A 15,655-nucleotide genomic window follows, 5' to 3' on the forward strand; every position below is an offset into this window, starting at 1 on the left:
CTTTGTGATCAACCATAATCAATACAAAATAAATACAAGTAGCAATGATGCAAATATTGAAAATATAACCCTCTAACTATTAATTACATAACTACCCGAAGTGTCGGTCTAAGGATCACGAAGAATCCGCCGAACAAATCAAAATAATTATTAATTAATAAAAGAGTCTATACTTTTCTCATGCTTAAGAGTCAAATGCCATGACGGTGATAGGGAGTAATTGCATACGACGGCTCTCGCAATATATCTCAACCTAACGCGGATCCAGTTCAAGTCTTAATTAATTATGAGTCCATCCATAATTACCGACTATGAACAATATATAATTACTATTTATATATCATGCATTGATTGCCATCACATACATATATATAAATATTTCTTGTAATTACATGGACACTATCAATTTCATAGTGAATCGAAACATAATACATTGAATTCACCAATTATATAAATCATAAATATTTCAGATATGTTAGGAACATATGTCAATACAATCCAGATACGAATTTGCTATGCCAGGGCATATAAATCCCAACACATATATCATACATATATATATATATATATATGTTTGTAACTTTATATTTAGACTTAGATATATTTTGATTTAGCCCACCCCATTGAGAAATCCTAGATCCGCCCTTGTGAGTGGATGATCCATTTTTATTGGCGGCATAACTTAGAAAATCAGCAAGAAACTCATTCGCGAGTATTTTGAGAGTTTTTGTTTGGTGATTTCTGTGGATTTGAAACCTAGTTACTGCTTTGTTACATTTTGTGAAGGCTTTCTCCGTCGATACTTGTCTGCAGCGTGAGGTGCAAACATCTTTGATCTTCTATAAACTTTCTATTTTATTTTTTAATTTAATTTATATAGTCTGAATATGCTGGAATATGCATACCATATGCCTAGTTATTAAATTCAATAGTAGTAAGTAATTTATTTTGAAGTTTGACTGCCCAGCGAGGGGTTACAATTGTGACCCCTTTATATAGTATCCTCCTTAAGTCCTTATGATTATGATCTATGGTTTAAGTTTTAGTTTCTTGAACTTCTCAACCTTCTAAAATATGCTTCAAGTTTTAGTTTCTTGAACTTTTCAACCTTCTAAAATATGCTTCAATAAATTAGGGTCTTCCGTCATACTCTTTAATAAAATTGAATCCTCCATCTCTTTCCATAATAAAAAATTAGTATAAAAAAAAAACTCTGTACATCATACCATACTTCCTTTTATTTATAATCTTTTATAATTGCACTTTTCTTCAATTGTACTAAATTTATCATTTTATTTTGAAGTAAATGACAAGAAAGTTTTGAATTCATTAATGTACAATTTCTTAATTTATAATAGCATAACTACCCTTATTTACATAGTACTTTTCGCTCTGGGTCCACATCTTCACAATAATTTACATAGTACTTTTTGCTTCTTTTGGTTAGATAGATGGAAAATGTATGGGAGAGATAGGAGGACTGACAGATGAGGAATCCCTAAGGAAGGTAAGGTATTTTTCCTAATTTATGTTTGGTTGAAAGAAAGGGAAAGTGAGTTTTTATATATATTTTATCAATATACTCTCACTTTATAAAATAATAAAAAGTAGATATTCATTTGAATTTTTTTGAAGAGTATACTTGCACCAATTTGTTAGAGTGAATTACTAATCGGTTATTTATATACAATACAAGTAAGTGGAGAGTCCTACTCCCTTATTTGTTGGATAAATATATACCAATTAAAATACAAGTAAGTGGAGAGTCCTACTCCCTTATTTGTTGGATAAATATATACCAATTAAAATAAATAGGTCCGACAATTCACTACAACAAATTAACTTTTTATTTTTTGAAAATGTTAAAATTTAAAATTAAAAAAACAGAGGTAGTTATTCAGTTTCCCTCTCCTCCCTTCCTCTATAATTGGATGGATAGAAAAACAAAAAGGGAAGGATAAAAAAAATGAGTTTCCTCCTTATTTTCCTTTTCTCCCATCAAACACGTAAAGTTTTATTCATGCATCATCTCAATGCTTCCCTCCAATCAAACAAAGCATTAGACAAATAAGGCTGACCATCATTCTTTTAAATGAAAAGTGAAGATACAAAACTGGCTTTTCTTGATGGTATTTCGATCAATAGATGGATATAATTACTAAGAGCGCCACCTCTATGGGAGCAATCTAATAGTAGCATTTTCTTTATGAGTCTCTATGAAAACGTAGATTTTTTTTTTTTTTTTTTTTTTCACCATCAAACATAACACAGTGATAGAATGGCATGTATTTATTTTAAATTTATAATTAAAATATATTAATTTTTCCTCTTTTAAATTTAGAGCTTAAAATTTTACTCATCGAAAAATAGACAAACATTATTCATCTTTTATTTAAAAAGAGAGAGATAAGTCACATAATCGTTGGAGAGATGTGACAAAGAAACGTGTCTTTAGAAATGAGAAATTACTTTCACTCTTAGGTAATTGAAACCAACTGTTGCAAAACAGTCCACAAAGAAAAGAAAAGAAAAAAAAAAAAGAGAAAAAATTCTTTTTGATAAAAGCTTACTATATATATATATATATATATATATATATTATATAAATATATATATATACATATATAAATATAATATTATATGTATAAAAAAACAAAATAGAATAATCATTAATAATTGTAGACGAAACAAGGGTGTTACTCACGTTGGGTATTTCAACAAGCACATTGTGGGTTTCACATCAACCCATCCCCATGCATCGAGCTCAAACATTGAGCATCTCACCATTGGAAAGACATCTTCAAATTTCATAGCAACTCAGTCTCCAAATTGAGTTTGGCAGCCTTGGTTTATCACATCTTGATGGAGCGGAACCGTCGTATTTACAAGTAGAAATCCCTCTCAGCCAATTTCCTACTCCACCAAAATTTGGATGCAATCAAGGCCAAGCTCCTATCATCTTCAATATCAGATTCCCTCAATGCCCCGAGAATAGCAGCGGAATGGGATCTCCCGTCCTCTGTGATCCGTTCCTCCGGCCAAACCGCCGGACCATGTACCCTGAAGATGGAGTTTTGCTCCTTCATTACCGGAATGTCCGCAAACCCTGTAACGGTTTTTTGCTTTTCACTTTGGGGATCAGTTGGTCTCTTCGTTTGCTCTTTTGGGCTGTTGTATTTGGGCATGTTGAGTGGGCTATTATTTGGGCCTGTTCTATGGTTAGCTATAGGCTAGCTTTGGGCTGTACAGTTTCTCTTTTTTATATAATATTCGTTTCAACTTTCAAACAAAAAAAAAAAAACAAAACCAAGGGTGTTACTATTTTCAAAAAATTGTTCAGTATAAATTTTTCGAGGTAATATTATTTAAATTGATTTTCAAAAATAATTTTTTAATGAAAAACTAATATTCAAATAATTTTTTAATGAAAAACTAATATTCAAATAATTTTATGTACTTATTTTTTTTTTTCGGAAAGTAATTTTATGTACTTATTTCCTTTCAAATATCTATTTTCTGGTTTTTTATTTAAAAAAAAAAAAAAGAATTCAAGAAAATCCCAATTCCTTTTCCAAAACCAAATCCCAAAAATCAAAGATTTTGTTTCCAATATGTTTTCCTTTGGATCCAATCCGGCGGCTGTATAAAACGGTCTCAAACTACAGAATTAAGGACGAGCGTGAAGACCTACCTACTACATTCATTCTCTCACGGCATGGCGTCCCAAACCCTAAACTTCCGAATCCCCTCTACCGTTCTGTGCCCTCCAAACCACCCCTCTTTCTCTTCCTTCGTCTCGAAAGCACCTCCTCTCCCGAAACCCTAGCTTTTTCTCTCTTCCATCACCCCCTGCTGCTGCAAGATCAAAATCCTTTTCTCTATCGGTTCAGTACAAACCCTCTCTGGAGCCAATAATTCTCAAAACGTATAGGTCTAGCGTTTTTACCAATTCCTCCTCCTCTGCGTCAATCACCAAAACCCCACATTATTGTTTAAACAACCCAACTCGTGATCACGACTCAATCTCAACCATGTCGACAAAGGCTATACCAGTTTCAGGATCTTTCCTGGCAGAGTCGGCCATGCTTGACAGCGTCCAGAAGAAATTAGTGTTCCGCTTGGAACCGTTGCTTCCCGTGCTTGCGGCGGGAATGGCGAAGTTTCTGAGTCTCTACAGTGAGATATTGATGGTTCGGATTTCTCTGGGTTGGTTCCCAAACATTCCCTGGGAACGCCAGCCCTTCTCGGCGTTCCGGGACCTGTGCGACCCATTTTTGAGTCTTTTCAGGATTATTGTTCCACCCATACACAGTTTCTATATCAGCACCCTTATCGCTTTCATAGCGTTGGGTATGCTTGCCTCCCTTCTCATCAATGTTCCTACTCCTACCCTAAACTAAAGAATAAAATTCTGAGTGGAATCAATAAATGGTTGCTCTTGCTCTGCTCTGTCTGCTCTTGTATGCCGGTGGTATTTATATCTAGTATTAAAGGTATGTGATGAGTTGGTTGCGAGACATAAACAAACAAAGGCGTTCAATTTTCCGATGCTTCTAATGTTGAAGATCTTATTTAATTTTTTTCCCTTTTTTCTTTTTCTTTTTTCTTTTTCTTTCTTTGATACGGAGTAATATTTGCTACCTACTAAATGGTTTGATTCTTGTTGAATAAGTCAAACTTTTAATTGACAGTACGAAGTTATCAATTTTCAAAGGCAATACTTACCAACTACTTTATGGTGTGTTCAAAGTTTTTAGGGTTAATTACATAACCCTTTTTATAGTTTGTCTTACTGATAATTAAATAAAATTTAATCTTTTTTGAACAACAACACTCTTACATGTTACTAAAATGAACAATAACACTAATTAGTGGTCTGACATAATATAAATTGACTTTAATACAATTTTAAATTAATTTAGTATTTAAATTATAAAATTATCGTTTTAACCTTCACTTATTTTAATGAACCAAAATATTATTTATACATGTGTGTGTACACACACGTGTATAGATCTAAAAAACAAACCCAAATTATTCCATGCTCTCTCTCCCCGCCGATCATGGAGACCCAGAAGACCCATATTGTCTTAGTTTAATAAAAACCTAAATCACAGACAGAAAGCCCCTCTCTCTCTGCACCCACCATCGCAGCCACAACCACCATCCCTCTCATATCCCTTCTTCCTCTCTCCTCTCCACCCAACATCGCTGCCACCCCACTGTCGCAGCCACCTCCACCATCTATCTCCTCTCCACCTCATCTTCTCCACTCACTGCTGCCATCGCCATCTAGCTCTTGTGTGGAGGAAGTGTTCATCGCCGCTGTGGATGACGGAGGAGGCGGTGAGTTTCTGGTGGCAGTCACGGTTGTTCTCGGGGTTTAAGATCGGGAAAGTGATTCAGAGTCAGGTGGGTTGGGGTAGAATTGGAGAAGAAGATAAGCCAGTTGGATTGAGTGAGAGCGAGTTGAGTGAGTCTGGGAGCGAGTTGGATTCGGTGGGAGCCAGTTGAGTGAGTCTAGGAACGAGTTGATTGGGTCGGTTGGCCCGTTTTGCTCAGCGCTCGGTGAAGCCATTCACGGCTGGGTGCCACTTAAAGTCGACAATTTTGAAAAGTTGGAGAAGGTATATACATAAAATATATATATGCGCTCGTCAACCTCATCACCGCCACCAGCCACCTGAGGCCGTAGTTGTCCATATTGTCACCCTCCACCACCGATCGCCTCCTCGTACTAGCCTTCTGCACCCCCACATGCTCCTCGCCCTTAGCGGCTTATTAGGCCTCCCACCTGAAAAAATAATTTTATCACGGGCCAATGAAAGATCAGAAAGGGGAATTTGCAGGGAGAATGGGTTGGAAGATGCAAGAGGGGGGGGGGGGGGTTGTTATGGGCATTTAAGTAATTTAATAAATATGATATTTTATATTAAAAATTAATTAAATAATAAGGGGGTAATTTAGACATTTCACAATCATTTTAAAATGTTAAAACTAACAAAGGTGTGATTATTCAAAAATCGATTAAGTTTTATCACCCTATCAATAAGACAAACTAGAGAGTGTCAGAGTAATAATTCAAGTTTTTATGTAAAAATAAAGTGACAAGTATTCTTATAATATAAATAAATTAAAATGCCCCATTTTTATGTATATTCCTGCTTTCATTTTTTTACACATGTAAACTAAAAATTACAAGATATATAGTTGCTTAGCGCAGAGCAAATATGCTCCTACCTTTAGTTATATTATAAAAATAATTCAAAAATATTTATTTAAGATATTTATAAGCAATTAGACAAATTTTTACAGTAGGACATTTTGAAAATTTAAGTTTTTATTTTTATTTTTTATCATTTTACAATTTCATATTTATATAATCATATTTTAAAATAAATATTTTATTTATTATTTTCATAAAAATAAAACAATAATATTATTTTCATTCCAAATCCCATCCTACATCCAAACTAATATATATATATATATATATATATATATATATATGCGTTCCTTTCAAATTCAATTGGTTCCAAATTCAAATCCAAAAAATTTTGTTTTCAATGTGTCTTCTTCTCTTGGATCCAACCCATTTCTTATTTGGGAACCTATAAAATGAGCTCAAACTAAAAGACCTACTATACCACTCTCTCATGGACATGGCGTCCCAAACCCTAAACCTCCGAATCCCCATTACCTGTCCTCCGATCCACCCCTCTCGAAAGCACCTCCTGTACCGAAACCCTAGCGCTCTCTCTCTTCCCTCACCCCCTGCTGCAAGATCAAAACCCTTTAATCTATCCCTCAAAAAGTCTAGGGCTAGCGTTTTTACCTCCTCATATTCCCCCTCCTCTAAGTTAATCCCCAAAACCCCATATTATTCTTCAAACAGCCCAACTCATGATCACGACTCGATGTTGACAAAGGCTGTACCAGTTTCAGGATCGTTCTTCACTAGTCACGCAGAGTCGGCCATGATTGGCAGCCTCCAGAAGAGATTAGTGTGGCGCTTGGAACCGCTGCTTCCCGCGCTTGCGGCGGGGGCGGCGAAATTTCTGAGCCTTTACAGTGAGATTTTGATGGTTAGGTGTTGGCTCGGTTGGTTCCCAAACATTCCCTGGGAACGCCAGCCGTTTTCGGCAATCCGGGACTTGTGCGACCCCTTTATGAGTCTTTTCAGGATTATGATTCCACCCATCTTTGGTTTGGATATCAGCACCCTTTTCGCTTTCATGGCGTTGGGTATGCTTGCCTCCCTTCTCAATGTTCCTACTCCTACCTTAAACTAAACAACAAAATTCCCAGTGGAATCAATAAATGGCTGCTCTTGCTCGTGTATGCCGGTGCTCTTGCTCTGCTCTTGTATGCCGGTATTTATATCAAGAATTATAGATTTGTTTGTTTGGTTTTTTTTTCCTAGGAGGAATTTAGATGGATGTGATAGTCTCGTAATAAAGTTTGTTTCAATCATATGAAATTGTAATTTTTTTTTTTTTTTTCCTAGAAGGAATTTAGATGGATGTGATAATCATATGAAGTTTGTTTCAATCACTTCTCAATTTTGAATTTTTCTTTTGAGAAAACTTCTGCTAGTACTTTATTTTAGTATTTTTTTTCGTTTGATGTGACATTTACACAACAATTGATTGCAGCACTTAACCTTAAAACATGTAGGAGGATACAAATGACCAAAGAGATGAAACAAACATTGTGCATTTTAAAATAGAACATAATTTGAACAGGAAACCATGTTTGGCAGTTCAAAGTTCAAAATTTACATGATATGGGTGAGTTATTTCATACAACAACAGCTGTTTTGTTTCATATTAATAACATGCAGGGAATGTGACTATCGTTTTCCGAAATAAGAAAATAGAGTTGGTTGTTTATCACCAGCACCCCCAAAGTTTCCCTTCTTTCTGACTGGACTTGTGCAAAGCTTCTTGGTGTCATCAATAGATGCCTTTGTATCAGCTGAAAGCTCCTCAAGGTCCCGCTTGATTTGGGGATTCCCAGCTGTCTTAGGTTCTGAATTATAATTGCATTCCCCGGTAGAAGATGGATAGTCTGTGTTGTGTTGAGTTTCAGGTTCCTTTTTCAAACTTATTAATGGGCTGGTGGAGGATGGTTTTCCTGCCATATCCCGAGTTTCAGGTTCCTCTTTCAAGCTTTTTAGTTGACTGGTTCTGTTGTGCTCTTCATTAGCACTTCCAACTTGTGGCTTCAACACCTTTTCATCATCAATTTCTTTCTTTGAGAAAAATTTTGAAATTGAATTCTTCTTCTCAATTTTCAGTTGTATCTGCAAAACATGGTGGTCATCAGCACACAAAAGTCATCTTCAAAAGGGAATGAATTAGAAATAAATTATGGCATCCGCTTCCATTGTGAGCAGCTTCTGGTTTTCAGACATGAAGTCAGTCAAGTGGCAAACACTAATTGTACAAATTAGATACCACAAACTTGATTGGTTGATAAAATATATTTTTCAAAAAATGTTACTGTTGATGCAATATCACAAAAATATTCATGTCTATACGTAATATTGCAACCAACACTGACCACCTGTTGTTGATTGCAGTCAAGACTTCTGTCCTGCCAAAGGGTATACTTCAAATTGTGAACATAAGAATAGAAAATTAGTTGCTCTCCGATTAGGAAAGACCCACCAGAGACAGTGCAGGGCATGGGATCCACAACCCCCACTGTCTGATGTTTGATGCCTCCGAATCAAAGAGCCTATAATCATTCTTTAAGGACTAAGGATTATTAGAAGAAGAAACCGCCAGTGTCCGGGGCTCGGTGTCTCCGAAACAGAGAGCCTATCATCACTCTTTAAGGACTAAAGATCATTAGAAGAAACCGAGGAACCAACTAGACACACCTCCTTTATGCACTCTGGTCCATCAAAAGAAGGCTTGCCCATTGCAGGTGTCACTGGGTACCATACCTGAAATCAAAGTTTCAACCAATGTAGTAGTAAATGTCATGTGAAAACATCTGTTGTTTCTTATTTTTAGAAAGCTCTTACCAAATCCGGCTCTTCATATGGTTTAAGTAAAGTATCAAATTTGGAAGACGAAGAACCAATTAGCCATGCATCAGAAGATTCCTTGCCACCCAGAATAACTGGCATCCTGTCTGTAATAGCAGATGAATGAAATGATGAGCAAAAAGAGTTTAAATATGGCAGATATAATGCAATAAAAAAAACCTTACAGAAATGAAACTGTAAAAATTACATTTTCCACTCTAAATGTCAAATGGGGAATAAAAGAAATTAGCAAATTCACGTGTTATACTTGTGAAAACAGCAAATTTGCATTTTCTAATGTAAAGGTCAAAGGTAGTTATGACTTAACAGCCAAAAACAAAAGTCAGTCATAGAAGACATTCATCATCCATCTTTATTGCTTAGCAGTGTGTTAAACTGTTAACCTGACCATCAACCAGCTGCATGAACACTTTTTGTAACATTTAAGTCCAGAATTCGAAAAATAAATAAAGAAAATATATAAATGACTTATTCTGTATAATATTAGATAACAAAATTATGAATAGTTTTGAACAAGTCATATGAATTATCAATCACATAAGAACAGTGATATGCAGACCGAAAATCTAAACAGAACAAGGCTGTGGGCCCCACCCGTCTTGTTCGATTTCGATTTTTCGAACTGAAAAGCATCCTCCATCACATAAATAAACAGTAGTAGTATTTTATTTTTCCCTAGTTAATCCTAGTTGCACAACTAAGCACTTTCTATCTTTCTACTTGTACGATATTATGCTGTGAAGAAAGTGATCATCTGCAGCATGTGATGATTAGGCTTTATACACTATTTTAGCACCTGAAACCTTTTTGGATTGTCCACATTTTTATAAGATGAGTAAGGATAAATCCAGTTTTGTTTCTCCGATACTGTTTAAGGAAACAAAGAACAAACTTCCTGGGTCGCATAACAATTTCCAGCTTAATTCTTAAAGAGTAATTCTCAGTGGTAGTTTGTTAGTTCATTTGTCAAAGAACGAATTATAGGTCTGGTAATAAAGGGCTGGGAAAGAGAAAAAGCAATAAAGGAAAAGAAAGATAATATACATAGATGGTTTACTTCAAGGGAAACCAGCCTCCAAGATACATAGATGGTTTACTTAGAGGGAAACCAGCCTCCAAGATGTATGATCAGATTACAAACAAACTTCCCCCCTCCTTTGCTGGAACCTGTTATTTAAAATACTTTGTAAACTAATAAAACTACCCCCAAATCTCCTACAAAATAGTGAAACTCACATAACTATCCATTCCACTTCTAAATAACTACCCCACTCCACCAACAAATTAGTAAAAGACATAACTACTACATAACTACCCACTAACGCCTTCAAATCTTCATTCTAGATGTAGCATAATTATATATATGTTTCATATCCTTGCCCATGTGAGCCAACATGCCATTCATTATTAATTTATAGATTGCTATAAAGATAAATTTTATCAGGCGATCTAAAGTTGTACGAGCTCTATTCAGAATCTTCCTGTAGCTATTGCTTGGTTTATTTCTTTCAAGCATCTCTCGTGTTATCTATATAAAACAGTATAATATTCATAACATCATGGGCCAACTACAAAACAGTAATCAATAGTTAACAAGAGAAGCAAAGTAATACTAAACCCCATGTTTGTGGGAAGTGTAAAGGCAAAGCATGTGGATTAAAGGCAAGAGAACAAGAAGAGGAGCGGCAAATAGTAAAGCATACAATCAAAATTCCATACTAAATTCTCAAATTTAGGAGTTAAATGGTGGATATTTCCAGAAATTACGCAATAGTAATAAGAAAATTTTCCTAATTACTGCTCATCTATATAAAAGTGGTAATTCTCATAATACAATGTAAATATTATTATTTAGAAATAAAAATATAAAAGCTATGGTACTATAGTAGTATAGTACCATAGGATAAATTTAATCAGAATAAATATAAGCGAGGCCAGAAAGCGCAGATTAGTTTGAAGGAAACACATTTAATACATTAAACTTCTCCAGAATATTTGCTATATCTGACACTCAACTACTGTCGCATAGAAATTACTTTCAAATTCGATTCAGTTCCAGCTGGCAATGGATTGTTTCTAGGATTGAAATCCTGCTGCATCTTTAAGTATAGATGTTCATTCGACGAGAGTAATACTGCATTGTAGCCCAGGATACAAGTATAAATAAAACATCCCAAATAATAGCTAGCTGCAGCAAATGCTATAATTTGGGATGCTTTACATTTTAATAAGTTGAATTTGCTTGACCTGTTAGTTTTGTTACTCTCTTATTGTCTTGCAGTTTTCTTTCTGTGTTGTTTGGCCTCTATTGGAAATGGAAAAACCCATTTCTGTAAGTATTTAAGGGGGTATGACACTTTTTTTTTTCTTGTATTTTATTGTTTAGTTTTATAAAAGCATCCCATTCAGAAAAATAAATAAATAAAGCATAAGTCATCTTTCATGTTGCTTTCGATGCCTCACATGTGATATTGTGGCTACTTGATATTTCAGGAACCAACAACAAACACAACCAAAAAAAGTTTCACAATATATGTTTTTCATTTTTGTGCCTTTCAACATTTGAATTGGTCTCCTGAGCAGTCTACTGGTGCCTTAAAGAGGTGCCACAATTCCTCTTTGCAACTTTCCCCTTCTGTTGCATAGTACAATCATTATACTACAAAATTGCACATGATCATTATACTACAAAATTGAACATGATCATGTAAGAGTGCCATCAAATTGATCTTCTAGCCATAAAATGATTATATACACCGTAGAACATCTTTAAATGCTGACTATAAAATTAAGATCTACAATGTGAATCAACAAAACAAACAATACTAACCATGAAGCCATCCTAAAGCTGATGATGAAGAAGTTGTCAAGATGGTGAAGGTATAAAGAATCTCTCCTGCAGGAAAGAATGAATTAGTTATATGGTAGTCCAAAATATATAAAATTATAAACCAAGTATTAGTCCTTCAAATAACAATACGAGTTAATAGGAAATTAGTAGAAATAATTGTCCAGATATTATACTACTAAGGCACAAATCAACAAACAGAGCAACCTAAAGAATGGAGATTAACAGCCGCAGGTACTATAATCTACTCAAAAGCATTTCAAGTCAAAATATTTTTAGGGTAAAATTACATGTCTAAATAAAAGTAACCAGACCAGCTACAAAATGAGACAGGAAAACAACGAAAACTGAGGAATTTTTTTTAGAGAAATAACCATACTTCATTACAAAATTGCAAGTTGCAAACATATCTGATAAACGAGAATCAAACAAAGGTGGTTCACCTTCAGAATTTTTCCAAGAATCATAAAGAGCAGCTAATAGAAGGGGTCGACCATCCTTGAAATTAATGTAGTAGGGTTGTTTTTTTGACCCATCTTTTTTCCATTCATAGAATCTGAACAGAGATCCAAGTCCCATTATAGCTAAAAACATTTGAAGGAATACAAAAATAACTGAACATAAAGATAATATACAGAAAGAAAAGTGGCATCTTTTGCAGCTAGGTGTTCACCCAAAACAGTAATAAGCAACAACTATAGACAAACTAATAGCCTTTGGTATACTCCATCTGGGGGAAAATAGAATATTCACCACCGACCCCTGCCATATATGAGTACAGATGTTCCATATTTAGAAAATTATACAGACATAAAGACTTCTACGGAATCGTGGAAAACTCAGAAGTTAATGTCAGTGATTTAAGGAAATATGTTGCTCCAACAGTGTGAAAGAGCACACAACTTCACATAAAAACCATTATACAACATGTACCCTTCGACAGCCACTAGGCACCGGTTGTTTGGAACAAGACGCCGAAAAGAAGCCTTCTCACATATTGACTCAGACCGAGCATTGAACTGCAATTTAGAACAGAGATTAGACAGCTGAAATTTTTTCAACAGCATAGATTGCACAGTTTTAGTGTCGCTGTAAGCTAACCCAACCATATCCATATGTACAAACAGTATATGAGTGCCATTTACATAAAGTAAATCTCTAGCCAGAAAAAAGTGAAATTGGGCAATATAAAATAAAAATAACATACAATAGTCAAACTCTTTAAACAATTAATTTTGACTTTCAAGGTCAATATTAAATGAAGCAAACCCCGTTTTAAGATAGTATTTTTCCTCGAAAAAAATAAATGGGGAAACAAGAAATAAATAACAGTAAAACTGTAAAATGATCCCAAATTGGGGCTTTTACTAAGATGACGGGCAAGGCTCAACCATAACTCCTCCTCTCTCCTTTCATAAATTTGAACAAATTCACTTCATTTAGAAATTAGATGAATTGCATAACTAACTGATGGCTTAGATGATGATGATGATGGTGGTAAAATAAAACCAATAAGAAGTAGCAATCATCATAATAGTGTGCTTCAAATCATGAATAGTTGTGGAAGCCTTTGAAATTAAATTTAGATTCGTTCATGTGACGTTATTGAGTGTGAATAGTCAATCATAGCCATTACCATCTTATAATGATCGGGTTTCTCATTTTTCTTGGTGAAAGTGGGAATAAGCCCCCATTTCATGCAGTGTAGAACGGCACCAGTACCACCTTGGCCATCAGAACCATCTTCTCTCCGAACAACCGGCAGATTTGATCCTGGTGAGACATTATAAGATGGCCGATACCTAATATTTCACCCAAATTAAGCGTTCAAAAGGAGCCATAATTGACACAGTTCAAACCCTTCTATTTTACAATAAACGGAAAGAAATGTTTGTATACACTGCACTGAGTCTATACTCTACCGTCAATTAATCAAAGCCCTAGTCGGTAGAATCAGTTGTTGCAAATGTGATGTGTATATAGATAGATATGTGTGTATAACGTATACATATAGAGAGAGACGAGGGAGGTTACCGGTCCATATTGACAGAACGGAGGGGGCGGCCGTTGAGGTGGCAAGCCCTAGGGATATCGTCGGCTCTGACAGTACAACGAGCCCTCCCACACATCTCTTCCTCTGCCTTCGCTGTCCTCTCTTGTTTTTTTTTCTCCTCTCTTCTAGTCCTATGCCCTCGTGACATATGAAGAAGCGCGGGAATTAAAAAATGACTTATATTAGGGCCTGTTTGTTAAGGGCAGTTTACTGACGCTTTCACTTTCTCATTTTTACTTTCAAAAGTAAAATCATAATTTTTATTCCTAAAGTTAAAATATAAAGTAAAATTATGTTTATTAATTTGTTATGCTTTTAATATTTTTAAAGTAAAAAATTAGGAAGCAAGTTTAATAATTATAATTTTAATTTTGCTTTTTTAAAGTAAAAAATTAGGAAGCAAGTTTAATAATTATAATTTTAATTTTGCTTTCTATTATATATATATATCATCATTGTTGTATTGATCAAGACCGACCCATTCTTGATTGGCAAGTTGAAGAGAAGGAAAAGCTGTAAATTCGCTTCCAAGAAAAGAAAGAAGAAAGTTCGATGGCAGCGTTGCCAAGAAATCGTTGTTCCCGCGAGACTTTCACTGCCGCCAGCTCCGGTGGAATAGGGACAAGGCGTATCGGATCTCAGGGAAGGGGGCAAGCTCTAACCGAGGTAGGGGATACATCATATCCATACGAACATTCTTTTTTCAATTCTCTATATTCCTCTCTGTTCTAGAAACTTGAAAGTTCATGAATAATTGTTTTCCAATCCTAGGGTTCCACAAATTAAGCGTCTTCATTCTGGACTGAACCAGCAACAACCCTTCCTCATAGCTGCAAATCACCCTTGCGGCGAATCCTCTCTGCACCTCCCACAGCGTTTCCAACATTATTAAGTTGGTGATTTTGGTATCCACCACCACAAAGTGGTCGTTCTCAGAAATTACGATATTCTGCGAATGGAGCTTTCTGTTCACCTCCGATCTGAGAAGCCTCTGGGCAAATTCTCCACGGCAGATCAGCGCACACCATCACTTTTATGATCTTCTTCTTCCTTTTCCTCAAGAGTGTGTTTCAATTAAGACTAAATCCAAAGAAATATGTGAACAAAGGGAGGAGGTGGGTGAAGGTAATGGCGGCAGCGATAGGCCGGTGGCCATGGTCGGGGGAGGCAACGTGGAGATTGGTGATAATAATTTTTAAGTTTTTTTTTTTTTTGGAAAATAAAGCTACAGTAGATAAATTACTTCTCATAAACAAAGTAACAAATCTTCACTTTCTCTTTCCTTCATTAAATCTGAAAGTACTTTCTAATAGGTAAAAAGTAAAAATGTATTACTAAACATAATTTTCACTTTTACTTCACAATTTTAGGAATTGACAGTAAAAATCAGAAAGTAAAAGTGTTACTAAATAGGCCCTAAGTGTTTTGTTTTGTTTTAAATTTGTTACAGTAGCCCCTTTCAAGCCCAAAACATGTTTAGCTGGGCTTGTTGTGTTTTAAACAGTTGCAAAATAATTTCAAAAATGGGCCCAAAATATGAAACACCATTTTGGTGTTTTTGGTTGTTTCTGTACTGTTTGGGCTATATTACACTGTGGCAGAGGAAATAAATTGTTCATTTAACTGTAGCTAAACACATATAGAAGGCAAAATTGGTCATTTTCTAGGGTTTTGGGTGCAGCTTCTCTTTGGGCAA

The 15,655-nt window shown here is 35.2% G+C and overlaps 2 protein-coding genes across 3 annotated transcripts; one reads left to right on the top strand and one right to left on the bottom strand.

Annotated features, from left to right (window-relative positions):
• The first annotated feature begins 6,662 nt into the window (after positions 1-6,662).
• LOC132269656 (ylmG homolog protein 1-2, chloroplastic-like) lies at positions 6,663-7,292 on the top strand. The gene has a single exon (XM_059770907.1). It carries the CDS (start codon positions 6,663-6,665, stop codon positions 7,290-7,292), a length of 630 nt encoding a protein of 209 aa, XP_059626890.1.
• A 408-nt stretch (positions 7,293-7,700) lies between these two features.
• LOC132269191 (uncharacterized) lies at positions 7,701-14,095 on the bottom strand. 2 transcript variants are annotated; one of them, XM_059770282.1, is made up of 9 exons: positions 13,941-14,095; positions 13,543-13,708; positions 12,840-12,925; positions 12,350-12,462; positions 11,889-11,954; positions 9,035-9,144; positions 8,888-8,953; positions 8,566-8,598; positions 7,701-8,305 (listed from the first exon to the last, which is right to left on the bottom strand). In XM_059770282.1, exons 1-9 carry the CDS (start codon positions 14,033-14,035, stop codon positions 7,853-7,855), a joined length of 1,188 nt encoding a protein of 395 aa, XP_059626265.1. In that variant the 5' UTR covers positions 14,036-14,095; the 3' UTR covers positions 7,701-7,852. The 2 variants fall into 2 exon arrangements, with proteins under 2 accessions (XP_059626265.1, XP_059626266.1); XM_059770283.1 differs by lacking the exon at positions 8,566-8,598.
• Positions 14,096-15,655: the final 1,560 nt, after the last annotated feature.

The sequence above is a fragment of the Cornus florida genome, unplaced genomic scaffold (assembly GCF_030987335.1).
Source record: "Cornus florida cultivar Cherokee Brave unplaced genomic scaffold, ASM3098733v1 CherokeeBrave_3.0.0_Hap2_Chr08, whole genome shotgun sequence".
NCBI classification, from domain to species: Eukaryota; Viridiplantae; Streptophyta; class Magnoliopsida; order Cornales; family Cornaceae; genus Cornus; species Cornus florida.